At 38.9% G+C, this 24,751-nt stretch overlaps 2 protein-coding genes across 3 annotated transcripts; both read right to left on the bottom strand.

Annotated features, from left to right (window-relative positions):
• Positions 1-3,271: 3,271 nt before the first annotated feature.
• Positions 3,272-5,864, bottom strand: LOC111861498. The gene has a single exon (XM_023846134.2). It carries the CDS (start codon positions 5,635-5,637, stop codon positions 4,609-4,611), a length of 1,029 nt encoding a protein of 342 aa, XP_023701902.1. The 5' UTR covers positions 5,638-5,864; the 3' UTR covers positions 3,272-4,608.
• Positions 5,865-9,616: 3,752 nt separating this feature from the next.
• LOC111861495 (GDP-fucose protein O-fucosyltransferase 1) lies at positions 9,617-24,461 on the bottom strand. Of its 2 annotated transcripts, none has more exons than XM_023846130.2 (8): positions 24,064-24,461; positions 23,523-23,638; positions 22,526-22,649; positions 19,321-19,512; positions 17,677-17,849; positions 14,409-14,645; positions 10,803-11,076; positions 9,617-10,273 (listed from the first exon to the last, which is right to left on the bottom strand). In XM_023846130.2, exons 1-7 carry the CDS (start codon positions 24,131-24,133, stop codon positions 10,870-10,872), a joined length of 1,119 nt encoding a protein of 372 aa, XP_023701898.1. In that variant the 5' UTR covers positions 24,134-24,461; the 3' UTR covers positions 9,617-10,273; positions 10,803-10,869. The 2 variants fall into 2 exon arrangements, with proteins under 2 accessions (XP_023701898.1, XP_023701897.1); XM_023846129.2 differs by lacking the exon at positions 24,064-24,461 and adding an exon at positions 23,722-24,035.
• Positions 24,462-24,751: the final 290 nt, after the last annotated feature.

The raw sequence follows: 24,751 nt of genomic DNA, 5'->3' as shown, positions 1-24,751 counted from the left end.
GAGAAAGACTGTGCTGGCAAGGGCCAGCAGCATATACAAAAGACAGACCCGTCCTCTCGTCAGAGAGGTCACCCCACAGGAACAAGACCGCATCTGTCACAGTAATAAGTGTCTGGTCGTGATCCCCACATGGGGTTCGACACCAAGACTTCCTGACTGACTAGAGCGACCTGGAACTAGAAGTAGTACAGAGTCAAATTCAGATTTCAGATTTCTCACGAGGCAGAGTGAACCCCGTTCTAGACTCACTACTTCTCAGAAAATCTGGTAGCGCCGGGAATCGAACCCGGGACCTCTGGATCTGTAACCAGGAACTCTGACCACTGGACCACAGAGGCGATCGAAAAAAAAAAAAGACAGGACGAGGGAAATATCTTTCTCCTCACTCTCACTTCACTTAAGAACACTTCTTACCAAACCAAGAAGTTGAGAACGGCATACTTCATCTTCCCCTCCTTTGCCCGCCCGTCTCAACATTTTCGATGACATGACTCACCGCACCTGGTGCAGTGTGAAGTAGTTAAGTAGTAACAGGTGTAACTGGCCGAGCCATAGTTCAGGCGGCTAGGTGCCGGCTTCCCACAGCGGCGCCACGGGGTCGTGCCCGGGTCAGGTCATGTGGGATTTGTGGTGGACAAAGTGGCACGGGCAGGTTTATTCCGTGTGCTTCGGTTTCACCTGACAATTCTCATTCCACCGACTGCTCCACACTCATTATCTATCCTCTGGGGCTGGTACAACAGGCCAGTTTGTAGCAGACTCAGTCTCACCGCAACCAAAGAAACAAAACCCTAAAAACAACACGTGCAATTGATGCTGTCTCAAAAAAGGATAAGTTATTTTACCCTGAAAGGAATGGATTTTCGAATTTCGTACAAACTCACTAATTAATATCCAATAACACGTATCTCGATTCAATATATCTCATGATATTCCTCAGTCCTTCCAGGCAAATGCCAGGATGGTACCTTAAAATTAGACCACAGCTTCTTTCTTCTGGGGTCACGCGGTAGCGTAGTTGGTTGAGGCACTATGCTACAAGTCGGAAGGTCGCGGGATGGAATCCCGATTAGGTCATTGGATTTTTTCAATTGACCTAATCCTTCCGGCCACACTATGGCCCTGGGGTCGACTCAGTCTCTAACAGAAATGAGTACCAGGAATCTTCCTGGGGGTAAAGGTTGGCCGGTGCATAAGGCTGACAACTTTACCGCCATCTGTGAGCCGACTGTCTAGAAAATGTGGGAACCTCAACATCTCACAACCCTATGGGTCTCCACGGCCTGTTACGGGGATACCTTTACAGCTACACTGAACGCGCTACGAGAAACCATCGAAGCGTCGTGTGCAGCCATCACAGCAGACAGCCAGCCGTATTTCGCTCAGCAGTTCGGCGGCATCGACGCTGTTTAGCCGCTGATGGTGGTCACTTCGAACACATAGAATGACTCTCTCTCCCTCCGCGCAAGAATTGTAACTACATGTCATTTTGTTCCAAAGATACTATCAAAGACTGGGTACATTTTTTTGGACCCGTGTGTGTATATATATATATACACATATACATACTTACGGAGCCGAGCCCTTCTGGAGGAGCCGCCAATTCTGCAGCTACTCAAGGATATGGAACCCGAAGGTTCATTACAGTGTTCATAAGAGCCCTCCACTGGTCCCTATCCTAAGCCAGATCTATCCAATCCATAACATCCCATCCTACCTCTCTAACAACCATTCTCATATTGTCCACCCATCTACGCCTTGGTCTTCCTTGTGGTCTCTTTTCTTCTGGCTTTCCCACTAATATCCTATACGCATTCCAAGTCTCCCCCATTCCTGCTACATGCCCTGCCCACCTCATCCTCCTTGACTTGATCATTCTAATTATACTTGGAGAAGAGTACAAGTTATGAAGCTCCTCATTATGTAGTTTTCTCCAACCTCTCGTCACTTCATCCCTCTTCGGTTCAAATATTCTGCTCAACACCCTGAATCTATGTTCCTCCCTTAATGTCAGAGACCAAGCTTCACACCCATACAGAACCACAGGCAAAATTATAGTTTTGTATATTCTAATTTTTACGTTTTTGGACAACAGACGAGAGGGCAGAAGGTTCTGGATTGAATGGTAGCAAGCATTACCAGAGTTCAGTCTCCTCTTAATTTCCTCCTGAATCGGGTTTCGATCTGTTATCGTTCTTCTCAAATATCTGAACTGTGCCACATTTTCAGAATATCTGTTTCCTATCTTTATGTCACGATTCTGCCCTGCATTTTGGTGACAAGGCAGTAACATATATATATATATATAAGTAAATAAAAATTCTTGCCAATGAGCTTACAAATTCCTCTCTTAGCTTCTAATGAAAATCTTAGAAACCTTCTCTATAAACTTGTACAAATAGTAAAGACGGTCTCATTATCACGTATACGCTATATTACTTCACATTCAGACTAACAACTAACCTATTCAACTGTACCGTCGTATTTTGATTTAATAATGCATTCCACATTAGTCCCCCTAGTTCACTCCAACATTCCTAAAGCTCAAGGCTGACCTATTTTTCAGTATTTTAACCCAAATTAAGATAAGATCCTACTTGTTCTATTACAAAGTCAACCCATGGGAATTAAATAAGTGTTAAAGAAATGGTAAAATATTAACCTATTTTCAGAAGTTAATATTTTACCATGAAAAGTGAAGAATTATATAAATCGAGCGATCAGGGCATTACAGACAGCAGGTCCCACAATTTGGAGCTTATGTCAAACTGATGGAATAACGTAAGTTTTGTGGCTTTCACGGCGATGACTATGAAGAAAGTCGTCTTCTGGGTTTTGGCCGACGTTTCGGAGGAACGTATCGCAGAAGCGTTTACGCCACTGCTCTGCATTCACAAGCCATTCACCTGCTCTGAAGATGGAGGCGATACGTTCCTCCGAAACGTCGGCCAAAACGAAGAATACACGGCGCCAAAACCCATAAGACGACTTTCTTCATTGATGTAATAATGTCTGGGTCCTGGTAAAATTGTGCTCCTAAGGACCTCTCTTTAGGGAAAACTATCTTTGCAACTCAATCGCAATGAAAACGTTTTCAAGAAGCTTCTATAGGACTGGCACTTGATTTCGAAGGCACATTTCCAGCCCCAATGATACAAACTGAAAACTTAAAGCCGAGTACTTCACACATACTATTCCACCCACAGCTTAACACAATAAATAGTAGGAATTGTTGGGTAATTAACAAATAATTTAAAGAACTTGGTTTAATTTTAAATTTTTTTTCCTTGTATTTTTACCATTATATATATTTACAAAACTCCTAAAACAGAGTTGAAATAAATTTAGATTAAAGCGAATTTACATAGCCACCGTGAATCAATCACTAGACAACCTGTAATCTCTTTACAACAGGAAAACAAAAATTCTTAGGAGCGCAGAGAGTTCCATTAAAGGAAAATAATCATTCGTAGCTTTCAATTTTGCTAGTTGCAAGTGTCAAACAAATTGCAATAATCGGAGTACACTGATTCCAGTTAACAGTAGCATTATGCGTTTCTGGCAACACTGCGTTACAATAATCTGAACCCTCCAGTCCATTCTTGGTCCCTTATTCAACACCCTCTTTTCCAGTCGCTGTCTGAAGGGTTCACAAAGAGCCTCCTGGGTGCAGACACCTGGCCCGAGTTTCCTTTATAGCAGATCAGGGTAGAGATCCCCCCAGTCCACGAGAATGCAGAAGGGGGAGTGAGAGGAGGGGCAAATTTCAACCGGTCCCACAACGCCTGTCCTTCACAGCAGTCAGGATCGGTAGTTTTCACAAATTAAAATCGAAACATTAATGAGAAGTGATTTCCAACTTTGGCCTTCACCAATTTAGGTCCGTTGCTAAGTAAATATGTGGGGCTTTTTGTATATAAGTACCAATATAAAATCTGCCTAGGCTTTGAAACTAGTATGATGCAGAAACCAAGTACAAAATCATTAAAGACAATTCCACACATCTTTTAAAAAAATATCATTTACAACTCGTTTCAGAACACTGAATCATACATTTTTAACACAATACTTAGAAAAATATACTGTATGATTTTATCTTCTGGGTTAGACCTCCGTGTACAGCTCGCCGCCGTATCATACACTGGCAATTTAAACACAGAACTGCTCAACTGTCTTTCACTACTATGTTCAGTTCAATATCACACAGCTTCCTGCAAACGTCCCATTGTACATTCCTATTCAAAGATCACAAAGTTCGTTGGATTAATGTGTTTACGTTTACTACCTGCTGGTCGTGGCAACACTGCTCGGTTTCGATGTAGCAACGGCTTGGGTAGTGAACCCTAAGCAGAGATTTTAAAGACAGAGGGATGGGGGTAGCAACAATTTTGCCGTAACGGAAAACTACGAAGTGGGGGGCTCTTTCTTCAAAGAACTAGTACAGACGGACGTTGCCTATCACGAGAGGGGGTGGAATGAGTCAATGGATACAGCGTAACGAACTGTCTGATTCACTTTCGGCATGTCTACGCGATATACAAAAACCGGTGGATTGTCAATTGTTTTACCATCTTTACACATGGATTGTCCGTTATTTTAATTACATCTTTACACAGTCATCGCAAGAAACGGCCTCTGTTGCAGAACATCAACACCCTCCTTGGCTTGAGACGAACACAGGTCTGGGGTGGATACCGAACGGGTTAGCTTCCCAATTCCCGTTCCCGCCGACATGTCCGCAGCTACCGCTGCCGCATTTCCTGCAAGGCTGCCGAAACTGAATATGGACACAAGGCTTGTAATACGATCGATTTCCATTGTCGTGGACCCTTTCTCATCATCCTGAACAGTCACATCCTCTTCATCTTCTTCGCCGCATGTCACAACACAGTCCGCCAGCAGGGAAGCGTCGTCCAGGAACACGGAGTCATCACCCTCACAACACGCAGCCGATGTCTTCGCACGCTTGGGTAGAATAGTTGAAATAGCTTCTTCTGTCTCCCACTCCCCAACAGCCCTCCGTCTCTTAAGGCACCTCGTCGAAGAACACGTACTTGTTGCATTCGATCTGTCTCGTAGAACACTCTCTCCACGAGCGGGTGATTTGTCCAGGTCTAAATATGTAGGGACTTCACTCTGAGGAGTGGCGGGATTTGTGTGATATGGGGGTGGCGTTTGGTTTTCTTTGTCATCTTCATATGATGGAAGGGAGGACGTGATATTATCTGCACACCGTACACAGGACGTTGAAGGTTGAAGAAATTCTTGGAGATGGTTAACTCCGGACGACGCGTCTTCGGAGTGTGGTGTTGTATGTTGTGAAGATCCACTGCCAGCCTCCTCCGGTGTTAAAGCTACAAGTCCTTCATCGTCGTAGTTCTGCTCGTATTCGTCTTGCTGCTGCTGCTGATCCTGCGGGGTTGTTGCTGTGGTTGATGTCGTGTAACCACCACCACTGGCACCACTCTGTTGGGATTGAACCATGTGGTATGCTTCCTCCATGAAAATGTAACGCGCCTTCTGGAGAACCGTAGCAACCAAAAGATTTTTGTGGAGGCTAACACCGCCGCGTTGGGCGCGAGACTGCGCTATTTTAGTCAGAGAAATGCTTATTAGTCTCTGCGCTTCTGTTGCCATCACTATTAGTGTACTTACTGAAGCGGCCGGAATATAAAAACGATAAAAGAAAAACTTGCTGCAATTATACCACTTCCAAGAACTTCACCACACGCGAACTTCTGGTATTCCAACAACAGTATATCTCACGTAGACAATGTTGCAACCCGAGATGAAGCGAAAAACAAACTGTGCACCATAACCTACACGCTTACCACTTTCAACTAGAATGGCAGTTAATGTCACTACTACCCATATAAGTAAGTTTCCGTTGCCCTGACGTCACGGCCTACTTATCAACCAATCAGTGGACGTCCTTCGTCATTTAAAAGAGGCGACTGAACTGCCTCCTACGGGAAAGCACCGAATCTTCTTACACGTAGCCTTAATGGATAGATACAATAAGGTCGAAAATCGTAAATTATTGTCTCGAACCAGATACTGCAAATATACGAAATCTGCTTAAACATCGTAAGCCAATTAAAACCCTATCGTACATGTACTTAGCACTAGAGTATGACGGAAGTTGTGAATGACGTTTTTCTATAAAAAATGACCCTGTGTTATACACTTTGTTTTGTTCCTTTTCACAGGCTTATTCACCCATGACTACTTATTCCTTTACGTTGGACATTACCCATAGTTTCGATTGAAATACTAAAACCTTGCATGTATAACATAATGAGGGCTATAATCGCTATTACAAGTGTCTTGACTGATCGACAACCCCCTTCCTTTGTACAGTCCTCAAAAGTTATTGAAATTGCACTTTTGGTATGAGAATGTTCATACGGGTTTTAAATTAAACGAAAATATATTTTCATTAGTTTTAAATGGTTTGTTGAAAGTTCTATTTAAATAATCGCATAGCATCTGCCATCTGTTGGCGTAACACTATAAGTCAAGCATTAGTAACGGCCTGACATCTATACAGAACATTCGGATTTATTTCACGCGGAGGAGCGAGTGATCGATTTCTTTGGAGACAAAACACAGGCCTTTATAGTGAGCACTGGACGCCATCAACCCCGAAAAATTCACTAGCGACTTTAGTTCCTTGTGGGAAATGTAGCGACAGAGGCAGAGGATATAATAGGTCGTGACACCTTGTAAAAGTTTAGGGATATAGGATACAGGCGGAACGTTACTAATGTTACTTCGAAACAGTAGTTTCATGTACCACACTTTCCGTAAGGACGCCATACTAAACAAACTCACTGGAATAACTGCTATAATAAAAACAATGGTGTGAATTTTTAAAATGGAACAGCAAACGTATCAAATTTCCTTCAAAAATATTTGCTATATACTAAGCAATTGTGCTTCAAAATAATATCAGTAAAGGAGCTCTTGCATTTCATAATGCAAGTAGTTATCATCAAAATACTAGAACACATGAAATGGAACAGAATGGATTAAAAACAATCATACACAAAGACATAGATCTAAAACACAAAAATACAGCCATATTTCAAAAGTTAGAGGTTATGTATTAAAATCATTTCAGTCATCATCTTAAGAACATTAAGGTTGGACTGCATCATGATGTGGTAAAATACAAATTTTCATTGTGTCTGTAGCCCCATTTTAATATTATCTTCCCATTTATAGGTAGGTTTCAAAACTAAATTTCCCAGTCAGAATGTTATACTACAACTTTCCTGGTTACTGTCTAATGGTGTGACTTATCTGGTTGATTCATTACACAAACAGTATGCTGCCCATTGTCTGAGGTATATTTGGGGTGGTTGGGTTATACAGACGAGTTGCTAGGAATGGTACTTAGATCTCTCGGAGGGGGAAGGAAGTCAGAACCCAGTCCAGGTTAGTATGGTGTCACAGCCTGAAGAACTTTGGGGGGGGGGCAGTAACTGAAGCATGTTTTCATGTAGAATGACCCATAATGATACAAAATTTAATTAAATATGTATTTAGATGTAGCCCTATAAATTCAGGTAAGAGGAAACTTCATTTAAACATTATGGAGAATAAGAAACTATGGAAAACTTAATGTGTTCAGAAGACCATTGTTGACTGTTAAATATACAAATTAGGAATAGTAAGTATAGCACAATGGGTCTTTTTAAATGATCACAAAAGCAGTTAAAACTTACAGAAAAATTTTATCAGACATAAAATGGGCTTCATTTTACTCTACATTGGATATTTTTCACTCTAATAATCATTTATGTAGTTACACTCAGTATACACATGGAAACCCATGCAGGTCTTCATGTAGTGTCCAAAACTTTGCCAAATTTCAGCCAAAAGTGGAACACGTCCAGATTTTATTAAAACTCCACATTATCAAATTTCATTAACAATGAATTATTCAGTGGCTCTTTAGTTGTAAATACCTATAAAACAACAACAACAACAACAACAACAAACGTTTCTCAGTATGACAACCAATAACCCAAAGATTGAAGTACAGCCACCTTCAAAAGCTTTGTATCTAGTAAACCTCAGACAATGGACAATGTTCAACATATCTGTACAATTTCATGGTTCCCCATGTATGCTGCATGTCCCACTCATTTCATAGTTTTTGTGTTAATCATTGATTTAATAGAGCCACTCTATTTCATATTAACTTTTGTTTCCTATAACTGGTTGAAAATATCTCAAAACCCTAAGATTCATATTGTTATCTGCCACCTTCGTTCTAGATGTTCCAAGAGTTTTTGCCAAATAAAATTCTGTATCTTTTATTGCCTACCCAGTCTGAGCTACAAGCACAGCCTGTCAAAATCTTTATTGCACTACTCTAATAGTGGGTGACCTGAATAATTATAATTTCTATATTACAATCATACTCTGTCAGAGGCTTGTAAATGAGTGTGTAGAGAAATTTTCTCTTTCACATAAACACACTAAAACACAGCTCTAAAGTGTTCTTCCTATAAGAGACCTGTCCTTAAAATTTGATGACTATTAGTTGGTTCAGACACAACAACAAACATGATAGTCATTAAGTTCGTGGGCTGTGGTTTTATCACATATTACAAGGTATTCACGTACACTTATACAGATCCACATTGGCCCTCAAAATAGTTGTCGTTGGCCACTATGCAAGCCTGCCAACGTTGATATAGCTGCTGAAAACATTGCTGAAACATACTGGTGGGAAATTCCCGTACGGCGCCTCTTGTGGCATTGATGACCTCCTCAGACAACTGAAATCTACGACCATGTAGTTTTGCTTTCAAGCAGTGAAAGGGAAAGAAATTGCATGGTGCGAGATCAGGTGAGTATGGAGGGTGTGGCAAAACGATGACCTGTTGCCTTGCCAGTTCCTCTTGGGCAATAACAGAGCGACGTGCAGGGGTGTTGTCGTGTAGCAACAGCAATTATTCCTACTCCAAACGTTTTGTTAGGGGGTTTGCCTACTTTTTGGTACAACTTGATGTTTGCCTGTTCAAACTGCCACATTTTCAATTTCTGCCACTTCAATTTAACTGCAGTTCACAATAGAGGCCGTAGTTCTGCTTACACTGTTTGCACACAACTGCCTGTTGCTGTGACGAGAGGTGAACTGACAGGTCACCATATCGTGCCTCAACCTATCCGCTGTAGTGCACTGCAATGACGCTTTGCGTCCAGTCCACGAATTCATTGACTGTGGTAGTACATGCACATATTATGATGTAACTGAATCCTTGTTTAAAGATGTAGACTCAAGACTTTTCACAGACTGACTTCAATGTAACAAAATTATGAGGAGAATGCTGTCTTCAGTACTTTAGGAGCAATGAAGATTTAAATTTTTGCAGAGGATTATAAATTCAAAACTAGCCTTATTAATTGTAATTTGCTGTCTTAGTGTCAGCAGTAGTAATACTGGGTTTCCCTTGAAGCAGAAATACCTCATGCATGATAGCTAAGGTCACTGATGGAGAATCTGTCTAATCTAAAGAAAACCACAGAAAAATTACTAGTGATAAAATAAACCTGTTGGTAATAGGCAGACTGGGTAGAATTGAACTAGTGAACAGTAATATCATTTCTTTAAAAATATATTCACCACGTTGTGTATAATACCTCATGATGCAAAATTTCACATGCGAATATTATTTGTTCATCAATTGTCATATTGTTTACATAAGAATTATCCCAATAAAAGGTGTATAATTTTTAAATGATCGATTATCAAATTTTCAAAATTGTGCAGGGAATGGTATTAACATCATTTCTGACCCAAGAACTGACAGGAGATACTGAAGTTTCATATTAAAAATACAGTTTGTGGATAAAATGGTTTGAATTTTCATAAAATCTTCAAATTTGTTCTGAGGTGTTTATGCCAATATCAAATTACTTTAAATGGGGTGTGTGTTAATGACCCTTATATAACAACCATCATCAATCTATCATAGGAGGATGAGAAACCTGATGACGCTGTCTTTCCTTCCAGAAAACAGAAGTTTAAAAATCTGGTAATGTTGGGAGATACTCAGTTCAGTCTCACTTGTGGCCACTACCAAGAATCTTTTTCTTTATGTGAGGGTTTCCATAGTTTTGCCAGTAAATGTGACAGTACCTTAACATAAGCCATGACTGCATCCTTTACCATTTCTGCCACAGCTCCAGTCATAATTTTCACATCTTTCTACTGAGGTACATATCACCTACACCTGACACAGCATCATCAAATAATCTAAGGGACAAAGAAAGACCAGAATACATAATCAATGTAACACAGTCCAGTTTGTAATTTCTGTAAACACACGCAATGCCTTTTTAAGGCATCATCAAATAATTTAAGGGACAAAGAAAGACCAGAATACATAATCAATGTAGCACAGTCCAGTTTGTAATTTCTGTAAACACACGCAATGCCTTTTTAAGACTTAAGCATAAATGCTGGGCTGTTGAATATCAAGTAACATAAATTTGATTTGTTTTAACGTGTTGGAACAGCTGCTGTAGTTGTAAAGGCTTTAGATTTCATACCCAAGTGTATATTGTTAATATTGTATGTATATATTTTAACTTTTAGAACATGTATTGTAATAGTGGCTTCTAACTGTATTGCTATAAAGGTGTCCCGCTGATGATGGTCTCTGAAGACCAAAACACGTAAGGGCATAAATAATTGAAATAAGAAAAATCTTCATCAGTCACGCCAGACGGAACTAATTTTCATGATCAAGTAACATACTACATGCAAGAAAACTTAAACTTACCAATGTAACCAATAATTCCTTGTTCTTAGGGTTTGTTTCCATAAGACCCTATTATGAATTAAATATTTTAGAGCTCATCATGAGACTGGTTTGCATTAGCTGATACACGCTCAGTTGGGAAAGCCCAGAAGGATGAAGGCAAACCATGAGTATCTCTTTCCCGTTTGACAAAAGCAGAGAAAGATGATATGCAATTCCCAATAAAGTGATTTGATTGACCAAGAATTGCTAGTTCAACATGAGGATTTGGTGGTTCCAAGCGATGAACAGTAACCTGAAAATATTTACAATCTAGTCAATAAGTTTGTTTACAAAAATTAATGAACACCTTAATTTCTGTACAGTTTATTTTGTGTTGTTTATGATGAGACAGGTTTCATGTGGGAAAGTAACTTGGTAGGCCAGGTAAGGTCACCCTTCCATGAGCTTAATGTCTAGTAAGCAAAACACAACTTACATTTTATAAAACATAAAGAGTACTGTGAATACACTGTGTTGAAAGGTTAATAATAATAATAAGTCTACACTCCCCAACCTTTTCAGACAAATTATGAAGGGAACCAGTGAGAGTGACCAGTCTCCTAAGACAAACAACATTTCCAATCATCACCCCCTCAAGAATATCCTGTGAGCTACATTATCACTTTGCGGACCGCGCACGCATTAATATGTTTTCCGCTTTTAATTTTTAAAGTGAACAGTGCACAAGTTACGGTAGTAGGTAAAAAAATGGCGGACTCCAGGGTGATTTAAATATTTAAATTGCCGGTCCGCAAAGTGTTAAGGGAACTGAGACATGATGATACCATACCACCAATACATCCTGCAATATACGTAGGTCGTACTGAAAGTCAAGAGCAACTTTTTTTCTGCATGCAACCTGGGAACAGCAGACAAAAGAAAGTACAGTGGTAGGTGGAACCAGCTATTGTGTTAACCTTGAGTGTCTTGTGACATCAATAGCTTGCATCATGTGACCAGTATCACTCCTAACAAAATGGCTGGCAACAATATGTCATTTCGCCAGCGTGCTGTCATCAGATTTCTTGTGAAAGAGGAAATCCCTGCTGCAGAAGTTCACCAGAGACTTCAGCGTGCTTATGGAAGTGTGTGCATGGGTGCAAGCAGTATTCGAAGAGTGGATGAGATCATTGAAGATGACAGACGTGTGACTGTGGACACAATAGCCCGAAAACTGGGAATAGGGCACAGTGCAGTACAGGAGACGATTGAAAGCTTGGGCTATAGGAAAGTTTGTGCTTGTTGGGTCCTGCGGTTATCGACAGAAGACCACAAAGATCAGCGAAAAGCCATCACCTCACAACTGCTGCAGAGATATTGACATGAAGGCGATGATTTTTTGCTCTGTATTGTGACAGGTGACGAAAGCTGGTTTCACCATTTCGAGCCTGAAACGAAACAGCAGAGTATGGAATGGCACCATTTGCATCTCCATCAAAAAAGAAGGCAAAGACAGTGCCATCAGCTGCGAAGGTGATGGACACAGTCTTCTGGAATGCAGAGGGGTTTATTCTGGCCGAATTCTTGGAACCTGGGCAAACCATCAATGCTGCTCGTTATGTCCAGATGCTGCACAAGCTCCGTCGTGCATTGTGTGATAAACGTCCAGGATGAAACATCATCCTGCATGACAACGCTCGTCTCACATTGGAAGCAACTGCAAAGGGGTGGGACGTTCTTCCACACCTCTCCTATAGCCCTGATCTGGCACCCTCAGACTACCATCTTTTCGGATTTGTGAAGTATCAGCTTCATGGACAACGTTTTGAGACAAGGGAGGCAATTCAGAAAGCAGCGCGTCAGTGTCTTTGGATGGCTGGAACGGAATTTTACAGAAGGAGAATTTTCAAACTCCCAGAATGCTGGGAGAAATGTGTAGAAAGTGGTGATTATGTGGAAAAATAAAGAAAGGTCTGAAGATTCAGGTGGTATATTTGGTTTGTCAATAGTAAAGCATGTTACTTTACATAAAATTGTTGCTCATGACTTTCAGTATGACCCTCATATAAAGGTCTGACAAATGACACGACTAATTCGTTATATGTTCCATCAACATAATTCCCGTATAACTTGAATAAATTCATACTATTTTCATTTTACAACACGTTTTTGCCCATTTATAGGCATCATCTTGTAACACTCTGTTTTTTCTGCTATTAGTCCCCTACACTGGCCAGTGTAAATTATCTTACATTAATAATTATGACACAATATGACACTGAAATACAATATTACTAACAGGACTAATGTTTATGTGCTTCATCTGGCAATGCCGTCTGAGTGGGGCACTTCTTCAATCATGTTACTCCATGTTTCAACAGTTGTGTTAGTCTCTGGCATTAAGTTTTTTTTTTGTGATTGCAGTACGTATTTTATCAGCACAAGTGCTTTCTTTTGTCAAAAATGTGCATGACAAATTATTAGAAATGAGAATGAAGACTGATATTTTAGTGAAGTGCCACTAAAATTTACTAAATATTACAGCAGGTTTTTGGAGAATGAACAGTAAGTAGAACACAGTTTCTTTTATGGGTTAAGTGATTTTTATCACTGAAGCAAAGAATTTACAGATAATTAACTACAGTACCTAGTGTTCGTCTGTGTAAACAGGCCTGCCAGTGGTTGGGCTATGGCTAGTAAGGATTCCTGTCTACTTTGTAAGGAATCATTTTATGCACTGAAGCTGTCACCAGCAGTAATCTGCTTGACTTGAATGTCTTTAACTATAGTGACTCACATTCCGGTCTAGAAAACCAAGATTAACAGCTGTGGGGGATCCATTGTGCTGATCATGTGATACCCTTTATCCGCTAAAGTTGGCACTAACTTCGCCAACATGCGGTGGTCACTCGGTTGGTATAGTTCACTTGTGGACTACAGGCCACGGAGTCAGACAGTCATAGTGACTCACTCACTTTTTTGACTCTGTAAAACCTGATACTTACCACCCTTCTTTGATTAAAGACTTCTTTTGCCCTTTGTCTGTTTTATTCAAAATTATGAATATTCCTATTTTAAACTTGGGTCAGGGGATTGTACATTATTATGTAATATTCTTGCAGCTTATGACTGATCTTGTGTGTATGGTGTATGATTATTTCAACAATAAGATAAGGTTAGAGTTGTTCTACACAAGTGGACACACCTAAAACATAAAAATTATTGTATTTGCCTACATCAGAGATGCAGCAGCTAGGCTAAACAGATTTTGACTCAATATCATATATATTCATGAAATGTATCATTGTAAAACAATTTCTGTGCATACTGTTGCATGGTCATGAATCACATGTATCACTGTCCAATGTCATGTATGTCCCAATTTTGTCATTCTGTGCTCTGCAAGAAAATCAGGAAAAATGTCAAAATAAATCCATACTGCAATGTTACCTCTCCTTTCTGCTAACATATTTATTTATTGATTTCCAATAATTTATAATTTTAATCAAACCTCAGCCTCTGGGGGTATACTGTAAAACTTCTTATTCTGTTATATTATTCATATATCCACAAAAGGAATTCAAATTCTGTTTATGAAATTATAATGTTTATTAATATGATTTTTTTAGTGAAGAAATTACTCACCTCCATTCTCTTAACTGCCTCTGTGAGATCACTAATCATGTGATTGCTATCTGAAGCTACAAATACCGCTACAGCACCTTTCACATTTCTCAGTACCCTTTTAAGTTGTCGCACAATTGTCTCTTTGGAAGGGAGACACATTTCTGTAGTGGCTATACCTCGCTCATTTTGATAACCAAGGCACTGTGGGGCTGCGAATAGATTTGGACTGTAATTGATGTGTTCACATGCACGGACCTATGGAGTAAAACATCGTACAATTAGCAGATAATGCATATAGCAAAATGGAAATATGGGAGTTTCTCAGACCCAACAGATTATCAGATATGATGGTAAAGATGATGACGAAGACGACGACAACAACAACAACAACACCAACAACACCCATCTTCTTTCAACAGTCTATCGCTGCCCTCCAGTTTGTATTACTTATGGGCATGGGTGATTACAAACTACAGAAAACCTGAAAGTAACTTTTATTTAAGAAATTAATTTAGAACCAAATGAAGTGACTAAAAGAAACGTTGTGCATAATGAATAAATAAGGACACAATGAGGTAAAGGAAAACTGCAATGTTTGAACATAATCTATGTAAACACACAATGAAACTAAAGTTTACTATGAATCTGGGTATGAAATATGAACTTAACATGGTTTATGAAGAACTTCTGGGCTGAATTCAACATTTCATGTGGCCAAAGGCTCTGCACAAATAAAAAAAAACAACTGTCAAATAAATAATTCATTCACAATGCTGTACTAAAAGAGGCGCTGATGTGATAACCTTATGTTTTGACACTCAAATGTGGAACGACGAAAAATTCAGATTTATACTGAAAAATATCTGGATTAGTTTAGACTTTCTGGAGTCTTAAACTGCTATAAGCATATTGTTGTTACATGTACACCCATTGCTAAGGAACATGTTGGTAAATGAGTTCCCGCGAAGACAAATTCTTGATAAACAGTCCTTTGCTAGGTTATGCAACAACAGAGGAGGCTGTGTTTTCTGTCATCCATGTGAAGCAACTGTAGAAAAACGGTGTTATGCAATCCTAAACACGTCTACAATAATAGGTGCTTTCTGTGGTGTCTGCACAGAGTGCTTATAAGAGAAGTGAATTCAGATACCAGTTCAGTTCAGGGCAGTTACGAGTGAATAACAGTAGCAGAAGCATGTGAAGAAGCTAGCAAGGGAAGTTCACAGTTGAAGACTAGAAGTCTGCCTGTGAGAATTTACTATGTAATTAGAAGACTTTATGTGCGCTATAGTCGTAGTGCAGTGTTTGATTTAGGGTGACTTTTATAGTTCCTGTGTTATAAATCTGTGAAGACTAGTGGAGATAGACTGAAGAGAGTAGTGTGAAAATCAGTAATAGTGTAATAATTAATTGTAATTATGACCTATAAGTATGCCATAAATCCAATTACCAATCCAAACCTGCGTCTTAGTCACTGTGATACATGTGACAATATCAATATGGCACGAGAATCAAGCACTATTATGTCTTATCCAACATTATGAAAATAAATGTCTCATAGGTTTTTAAGACACATTTCAGAATGAATGCCTCTATTGCTGAGAAGTAATTAAACACAAAGCGCAGGTGTTTATCTGATCAAATAGTCAGCAAAGCTGAAGTTTTAATTCTGACAAAGAGACTAGACAACAGGACTGTTGTACTGGCATATTTTATTGGAATAGGAGAAAGAGGTGAAGCTGGATGTTCAGACAAAGAGGGAGAAAATATAGTGAACTCCCATTTATCTTCTATATAAACATCTGGACTTCTCATGTAACCAGCAACATCTTCCAAGAAACTTTAATGTTTTATAAGGTTACTTTGAGAACAAAGTTGTGATGCACATATGTTCACCTGCCATGCAGTAGTTCTCACAGCTGTCACTAGCAGTGCCACATGTCATCCTCACCCATACAGGTGCCGTACAGTTGTAAAGATGCACGATTACAGTAGAGGTCACTTGATGAATTTGTGACTGTGAAATCTTCCATCTATCAATCTCCTATATCTCCTAAGCAAATTCTCATGCAAGAACTAAGGTGAAAGTATGCTGTTCTTACTTTGAAACAGAGACCACAAATGTTAGAAGACTGGAAAAGGGTGAAAGCCACATAAAAATTAAGTTCTGTAAGAGACGTAACGGAGAGGTATACATCCTAGATCAGTTAATAGACATCTGTAGGATCTTTTAGATCAAAGAAATGGACACTGTTGCTACTGATTCATGGCACTGTTCTATGCCTAGGAAATAAGATGGCTCCAATATCAGGAACACCTGCTGATGTGCAGTTCTTCTGATATTGCAGCTGCTGAAGCCTTTGTGTGGGCCACAGAGGAAATCAAAATAATGAGGAGTCAACCAAGCACTGAAGATGCTGAATTATCACCAATTAAAATGAGGAAAGTGTAATGTCACCTATTGCTAGAAATCCATTATGCCTGTATGGATCACATGCCAAAACATAACATAACCTGGATGTTGCTGAAGACAGAATTGTCCAAAATCACACTGTTTTGTACTTTTTCACCGCAAATGAGACCTACTGCTCTGATTATAATTCTGTCATGTATTATAGTGTACTGTGCAACTGAAGGTGACATTTATACTTTGCTGTAGCAAATTTATTTTGATGTAAAGGGAAGATACTCATTTTTGGTTACTAGATCTTGGTATTTCTAGTCTGCTTTTATGGAAATACACAATGAATATGTTTCAGGTAAACAAATTAAACAAGATTATGACTAATATTTAATGTACTGCACAGTATAATACTAAATAATGTCATTTAAAGCACGTGTTAATAAAGTAAATGGTGATTTACATGTCATTCATCTCTGTCAGTAACCTCTGAGACAGAAATATATTAATATCTTTTTGATAGTTGGTTTTATGCTTTAATACAATTCTAACTAGGAGGTATATATTGTCATGTGTATTAGTGACTTATAAGACAGGGTTTGGACTGGTGATCAGATTTATTGATCACTCTTTGTACAATCCCTTGTGAACCAAATAATTTACAATAACTCACAATAACAAACAGGTGTGGCCCAAAGTAAGGTGCTAGGCTGGCATTTGCCTGCAGCAACTGAGGGTATGAGTTAATGAAGATAAAGGTGTTTACACCTATTCAGAGCGCTATTCCTTTTTTCTCCAATAAACAATTTTCATAACACAGGTTTTGAAATTGTACACTTTAATTTAAATATAACATAATAATCTGAACTACAGTAGATACTTTACCCAATCTATTCCATTACGTAAATGAATTCCTACGAAGGCTCCTGTAGGAAGCTCTTGCTTGATGAAATCATGTGCCTGCTTCCAAATTAATTCACTCCACTGCATGTAACGATGTAGTTCACGATTCTCAAGTTGGACTGGGAAGCTTGCAGGAGCCCCAGTAAATGCAAGAACTGAAAATAATTTAGAAATGCTCAATGCAGATTACTACATGCTACAGAGGCATGAATAGTGTGACATGTTGCGCAGCGGAGGACCCCTACCTCCCCAGCGGTACGTGGCGGCAATGTAGCGCTCTCGTTACTACGGTAATAGGCGAGTCACCACCCCGCCACTCTCCCCACGGTGATGTAACACGGCGTGAGGTAACAGCTTTGTTAAGCTATACGCAAACACGGCGACGTAGCATCGGTTCCTACTGTGACAAGGCACTCATTATGTAACAGGCAAGCACTGTGGCTATATAAGGGAACTGCACAGCCGCCGGAGTCAGTTAACTTGTAGCCGTTCCCGGAGTGAGTTAAAGTGCATCAGCGGCCGAAGACAGTTCTCCAGTCAGCAGTGAACGAGTAAAAGTGTGATAATCAGTGACAGTTTGTGATAACTGAGAATTAATTGGGAGTGTGTAACACAGTGACACTTGTATAGCTCCCGTACTGTGAAACGTGTAGACTACTGACAACAGAGTGAATTGAAAATTGTGAATAATGTTATAAAGTGTGAAACCCCGCAACATTGTCATAATTAATTGTAGCCGAGATTTGTAGGGTGTTAAATAAACCAATTAACAATCCGAACGGCGTCTTCAGTAACAAAACACGTTACAATATTATTATGGGTACCAATATCTATATAGTGAAACCACCTGTTTACACAGTCCTACAAACTGGTCAAAGATGATCCAATCCAACTAATTCATTATATAGAATATGTAACCACTCAAGGAAACCAAATATTGCAGGAAATGCTGTATTCCCACATTTTAAAAAGGAAATGAAACTGGAAACATATTCAATAGGAACATATCCTCCAACTTCCTTGGCCCTCCAAGTAACAGCTTTTCAGGAGATCCTAATACTGTAGTTCTTACCACCTAAACTACATTCTCAGTATAGCATAATCTTCTAGATTCACTATCTTAACAATACTAATTCATTACGAATGTTATCATAAACTATAAATATCTTTATAAATGTAATTCAGAACATTAGTTTTTAAGATGGAATGTAAACCTGGGCATTGTCTGAAGGCTGCTGTTCCAATTACAAACTGTGAGTACGGTATCACTGTGAATGGGAATAGGGATTTTGAGTATCACATGGTAAGTCGCTGGCTTCCCACAGCGGCGTCCCTAGTTAGATCCCAGGTCTGGTCAAGTGGGATTTGTGGTAGACAAAGTGGCGCTTGGGCAGGTTTTCTCCGAGTACTTCGGTTTCCTCTGCCAGTCTTCATTCCATCATCATAATCACCCAGGGCAGGTACAAAAGGCCAATGAGTGATCGCCGTGCCAGGTGGACCCAGTTGGACTCCACCCCCCACAAGCTAAACACATTGTAAATTGTAAACATTCGCATAAACACAAAGCCAGATGATATTTTATTTCATTCAAGACTGAAATCTCAGTTGTCAATATGTCATACATACCAGACCATTGGTGTGCAGGATACTTCTCATTCCACTTTGTAGACATATCATGGTGATATATATCATAATGCAAGGGTCCGTAAAATTCAGACGCAACAAAATCCACATCAAATGTATCCCAGAATGGTCCAAATGGATTTCCTTCTTTCGCATTACATCCATTGCCATCACCCCTAGCAGTGTAACAGAAAGCTGACAAGAACAATAATAAAATGAACATTAAATATTATAAAAATTAGGAATGCACATTAATCAGAAGTTCATATGGGGAGTATCTCTGATGATCAAATTCATACAGATGGCTATAAATAAGCTAAGAAGTAGTAATATAGAAATAGTCTCAGAAATAAATCCAGATGCCTACAGCAATGCAATACTGTAAACTTATATATATAACTGATATAAATGTATAATATTTATTGCCAACTATTTAACAACGCTGTTATCTGTGCTGAAGTTTAAAAATGAACACTGTTTCAGTCTCTATAAGCACTTAATTAGTTTAAATTTATGTTTAGCGGAGGAAAAGAGAAGAAACCCGGGGGGGGGAAGGAAAAAAAAAATCTGCTCCTATGTGACTTCCCCATCATGAATCTCATATGGTGTCATCCAGGATTCAGTACCATAAATATATTCCAAATTTCTCTCCCAAGGACAAGACAGGAATTTCCTCTTGTGGTAAGACTCCACTACATGGGCCCCTGAAAAACGGGCTGATTTCTCACTTCCCACTACCTGTATGCAAGGGCCATGAAAAGGGCCACTTTTTATAAATTATCATTCTTTTCCTTCATGTGATGAAAAATATACTGGGTCTCAAAAGGCCTCTGGTTTTCTTTCTGTGATGAAGAACAATACTGTGGTCCCCCACAAAAACATTCTCCTGCTCACTTTTCCCAATGGACCACATTTTATTTTCCCATCCTCTCCCATGGCTTTCAGACCAGCTTCCTTGTAACTTACCTATACAATCCAACTGATTTGTTGCTGCACATACTTCAACCATCAAGGTAGAGGGAGAATGTTCATAAATGCCAATATTTGCCTACAAGGCTACATAGTATCACAATACAGAAGACCAAAATCTGAACACCCCAAAATTGTTCACACTAAAGATTATTTAAGAATCGCTCATAGGCATGTACTATCGCTATTTGTCATTAGTAGTTTATATTACATATCTACTGTAAGTCTGATCACACAGATTTTCAGCAAACAGCACACTTTCAGATACCCAAGATAATGGAGGGAAGAGAAAGCACAAATTCTAAAAAACAATAATTTACAAAAATATCTTATTTCAATATACACATATGTACTTGTGCATATTATGCTGCAGACAACTTCCTCTAGTCTCACAAATCATAAGTTTACTCACATTTCCTTGCTCCATTACTTTATATATCACATGATAAAGACCTGGTTCAACTGTTACTTTGCAATAATTCATTATGTTCTCAAAAAAGTGTCAAAACCAGGCCCAGTCATTTATTGAAGCAAGCACTTTTCAAGTGATGGTCATCTCTTCTTTCTGTAAGGCACAAAATCTGGCTGACAGGGCTGGACCTAACAGGAAGGAGAGTGAAGGGTCCCTTAAGAGTCTAAAATAATTTAAAACTCAGGAGTTGTGGACCACAAAATAATGCTATTTATAATGGTTTAGTGCAAGGATGCAAACTATTTAAATTGTTTTTAAGAGGGACTGTTCTTAGAATAATAATTAAATCCTCTTCCTCACCTGGACAACCAAAAATGATGGGATACATTACACAGTATTTCATAATGGAAGAGGTCAGTTGTTCCATCCAAAATAAATGTAAAAAATTATGTGCATTGCAACAAATACAAACTTACAGGAATCACAGTTGTTAGAGTGATATACACCATTGCCAGATCTAATACAAATATCCACTGATACATATTCTCCACAGAACAGTTTTAAAACACCTGATGATGACTAATGACAGTCGAAACATGTAGTGGACAATGTTGTTTTTAAAATAAGTTTAAAAGATGCATTATGTATATGTAGTAACTTTTAAACAAAGATTTTTAACAAGTGTTGCATGTTAGATGGAACATCAGAGACATTTGTTAATGAACTGAGGTGTGCTTTAAGACAAACTTATGAGCCTCTGCCAGCTCTTAATGGCTGAACTACTGCGTGGTCCCTAAATAATTACCATTATGTTGCACGAGTTTTGAGGAAGGATTTTAATATCATATCACTAAACCTCCTAATGTTATTAACAGGCCACCAATAAGGGAGTTACAAATCTTTAAGAAAGATGGCCTGCCTGCAATGATTTGTCTATGCCATACAGTCTTAAAATTCTGTTGCCTGTACAGCATTCCAGGGCTTATTTAATTATGCTGTCAGTAAATCAGAATACATAGCATCGAAAGACTGATGGTGAATAATGGATTGGTAAGGATGTGGAATAATGAAGGTACTATCCTGTCATCTGCCTGGAGAAACTGTGGACAAACCATGAAAACCTTAGTCAACTTAGTTGGTGTCCCAACTGAGATAGAAACGGGACACCTACTGAATAGGTGTCTCATGTGTTATTGCTTTAGCCAGTTTGCTTGACTGCACAGTATGATTATCTACAGATCTAAACATACATTGACAAATATTTCAATTCCAAACGAGTGCTTTATCATGCTGTCCACTGACTTTCATATCCTCCTTGCAAACTGGAACTCATTCCATTGTCCCATTGTCTCAGTATTCCCACTGGCTACAAATACCTTATTACATGCACTCTGTAACCATTACAAAGGGTTAGCACCCCTGTTTGAAAAAAGTGAGCATAAGTACTACTTGTAATTCTTTCTTCACTGCATTTACCATTCTCCAAATTGAAGTGATCCTAAGCAGGTAACACTGTGCATACTTATTATGTGTGCGCCTGCAATATGCCATGTCTGTAAAATGCATTATCAAATACACAATTTTCCAATTTGTTATCAAATGGTCAAGTTGTTTCTCTCTTTTGTTACCAAGTCCAGATATTTAATACAAGGAAAGCTTTATACAACAAACTTAAAGTCAGTATTTTGAGTACAGAAGATGACTATGAAACTGCACAATTTAACACTGTCCTCATTTAAAATAAAACAAAGCATTTATTAGACATGTCATGTACATTATTTATCTTGAAGATTTTACAAATGTATTAAAAAATCTTATAATACATACCTATCCTTTTTTGTGGTGGCCAAATTTCAAGAGCTACAGTCTTCATAAAATTTTCCATAGTCAAAACCCTATGATATTTCAAAAAAGGTTCCACTTTGAAGTATGTATCAAATGGAACTTGAATCTGGAATAAAATATAAATAAAGAAATAAGCAGTATATGAAAAATTTCCTAGAGAGTCCATACATAAGTCGATGCATGAAAAAAGTTATGGGGAAATGTGTAAATTTTATTCAGTATGACATGGAAGTACTTGGTGTTTTTTAACAAAAATATTTGCTACACATTAAACACAGGGTTACATAATCTGAATGGGAATAACAGTATGACAAAAATTTTAAATGTGACTAAATGGATAGATGCATGAGTATTCAGATGGCATGAATCAGGTTCTCATTCATACTTTTGGTGACAGCACAGTACATCTGGCATGGAATGACTGATTCTCCCTAAAATCAGGTAAGGTAAAGTTGTCCCTGAGCTTAATTACACACACGGAACTCGATATATAAATACATATTTTCTTGAACTCTGAACTAGTTTGAGGTGAGTGGTGAGCTTCACGCCCCGGCCGATTTACCCCAGTGGGAAAGAGCCCCGGGTACCTATTGGATAGGAGGCTGGGTGGGGCCCAGATTCAGTCTCGATGATGCAGAGAAGAGAAAATTCTTGATCCTACCGAGACTCAAACTCCGACCCCTCGGTTGGCCAACCCGTAGCCAGTTGCTATACCGACTACACTAACCCTGCTCCCCTAAAATCTGGATTTTCATAACAGGAAGTATAATATATAAATATAATATAATATGTTTAACACTGAGCGCTGGTAAAAATACTGATTCGTGGGTTCCGAAAAACCAGCCTACCCACACCAGGTAGCAGCATCTGAATGGAACAGAAAACTGTCCTGAAATATGATGGTGAGCGGCCCACAGCACAGACTCAAAACTTCAATACGCGCTTCGACAAAAGTGTGGATATTATAAATTACTCTTACCGAGCGTAGTTCTCCGTATCGATATTCAACCCATGGTGGCAGTACCAATGTACGGTTCAACCCCTTTGAAAAACCAAGGGCACCCAGGAAGTGATCGGCTTGATTGCCAAACCGTCCTAATGAACGCAAACAAGAATACCATTTACAACATAACCTTTAAATATGCAAATTATATAATTAGTATGAATAAGTATCTTACCCATGCAGGGGCAATATAATACAAATCCACCAGAGTCAACTTTTTCAGCTCTTACTAAAATATTTATCATGGATATATTTAGCACCATATAAAACCAAAGACGCCATATAAATTTGAAACTGCCTCCAAACTGTTTGTAATATACCTCCATCTTTCTGACGAAATGGGATCTGCTACCAACATAGATATTACAAGAACTGAAATAAGGTTTCATAACCCGAATCCAAAAATATCTGTAACACTTCAATATACGAACAATGAATGCAGTGGCTTAGCATGTTTTTTACAGTTGGAAACAAGTATTAATTTAAAAAATATTGATAATCTATTGCAAAGATTCACCTAGTCTTCCCCACGTCAAACTGGAAGTAGTAGCTTCAGAACCGTTCAGGACCACCGAATGCATTTTCATTACATTTATTACTGGAGTTTTATATGTACTGACATATTCAACACTGGATGAAAGTTTCCAGCCTTTGTGCTTTATTACTGAGTATCTTCCAAGGGCTTCTTCCCTTTTCGCTTTCCTACCATATATATTGTTAAGAATTTCTCAGCTGCCACATGAATTCTGCATGCCTTATACTTTACATTACTCTGCTTTTTTGCAGGTTATTTTACGAGGCTGTCTGCAGATAGAACATAAGAACATACAGAACATAAGTAGTAGGAATCCGTGAAGTAAATGGCGCGTACACACCAAGGAAACTGAAAACCGCAACGCAACTGCAATTCCCGAGAATTGTCACCGACGTCACCGATTTCAAGATTAGCAAGCGTACACTGAGGAAACCTATCATCAGTTTAGATTTATTTACACATATCCGTGACGTGTCAATACCGCGTCCGATTAGTTCCGTGACATTTCATCAGTGTCAGTGATGATTCATATAGTTTCTTTGAACTTCACGGACGCAGCCACAAATCTCCGGCGCAGTTCCGTATTGTAGGCTCGATCGTTTTAAATGCCCATCATTAAATCGCATCTGTAATTCCAAATGAACAGAACAATTCATAAAGTTTCTCTCCT

This window comes from Cryptotermes secundus, unplaced genomic scaffold, assembly GCF_002891405.2.
Source record: "Cryptotermes secundus unplaced genomic scaffold, Csec_1.0 scaffold793, whole genome shotgun sequence".
NCBI classification, from domain to species: domain Eukaryota; kingdom Metazoa; phylum Arthropoda; class Insecta; order Blattodea; family Kalotermitidae; genus Cryptotermes; species Cryptotermes secundus.
This window is presented reverse-complemented; position numbering and strand designations above follow the sequence as displayed.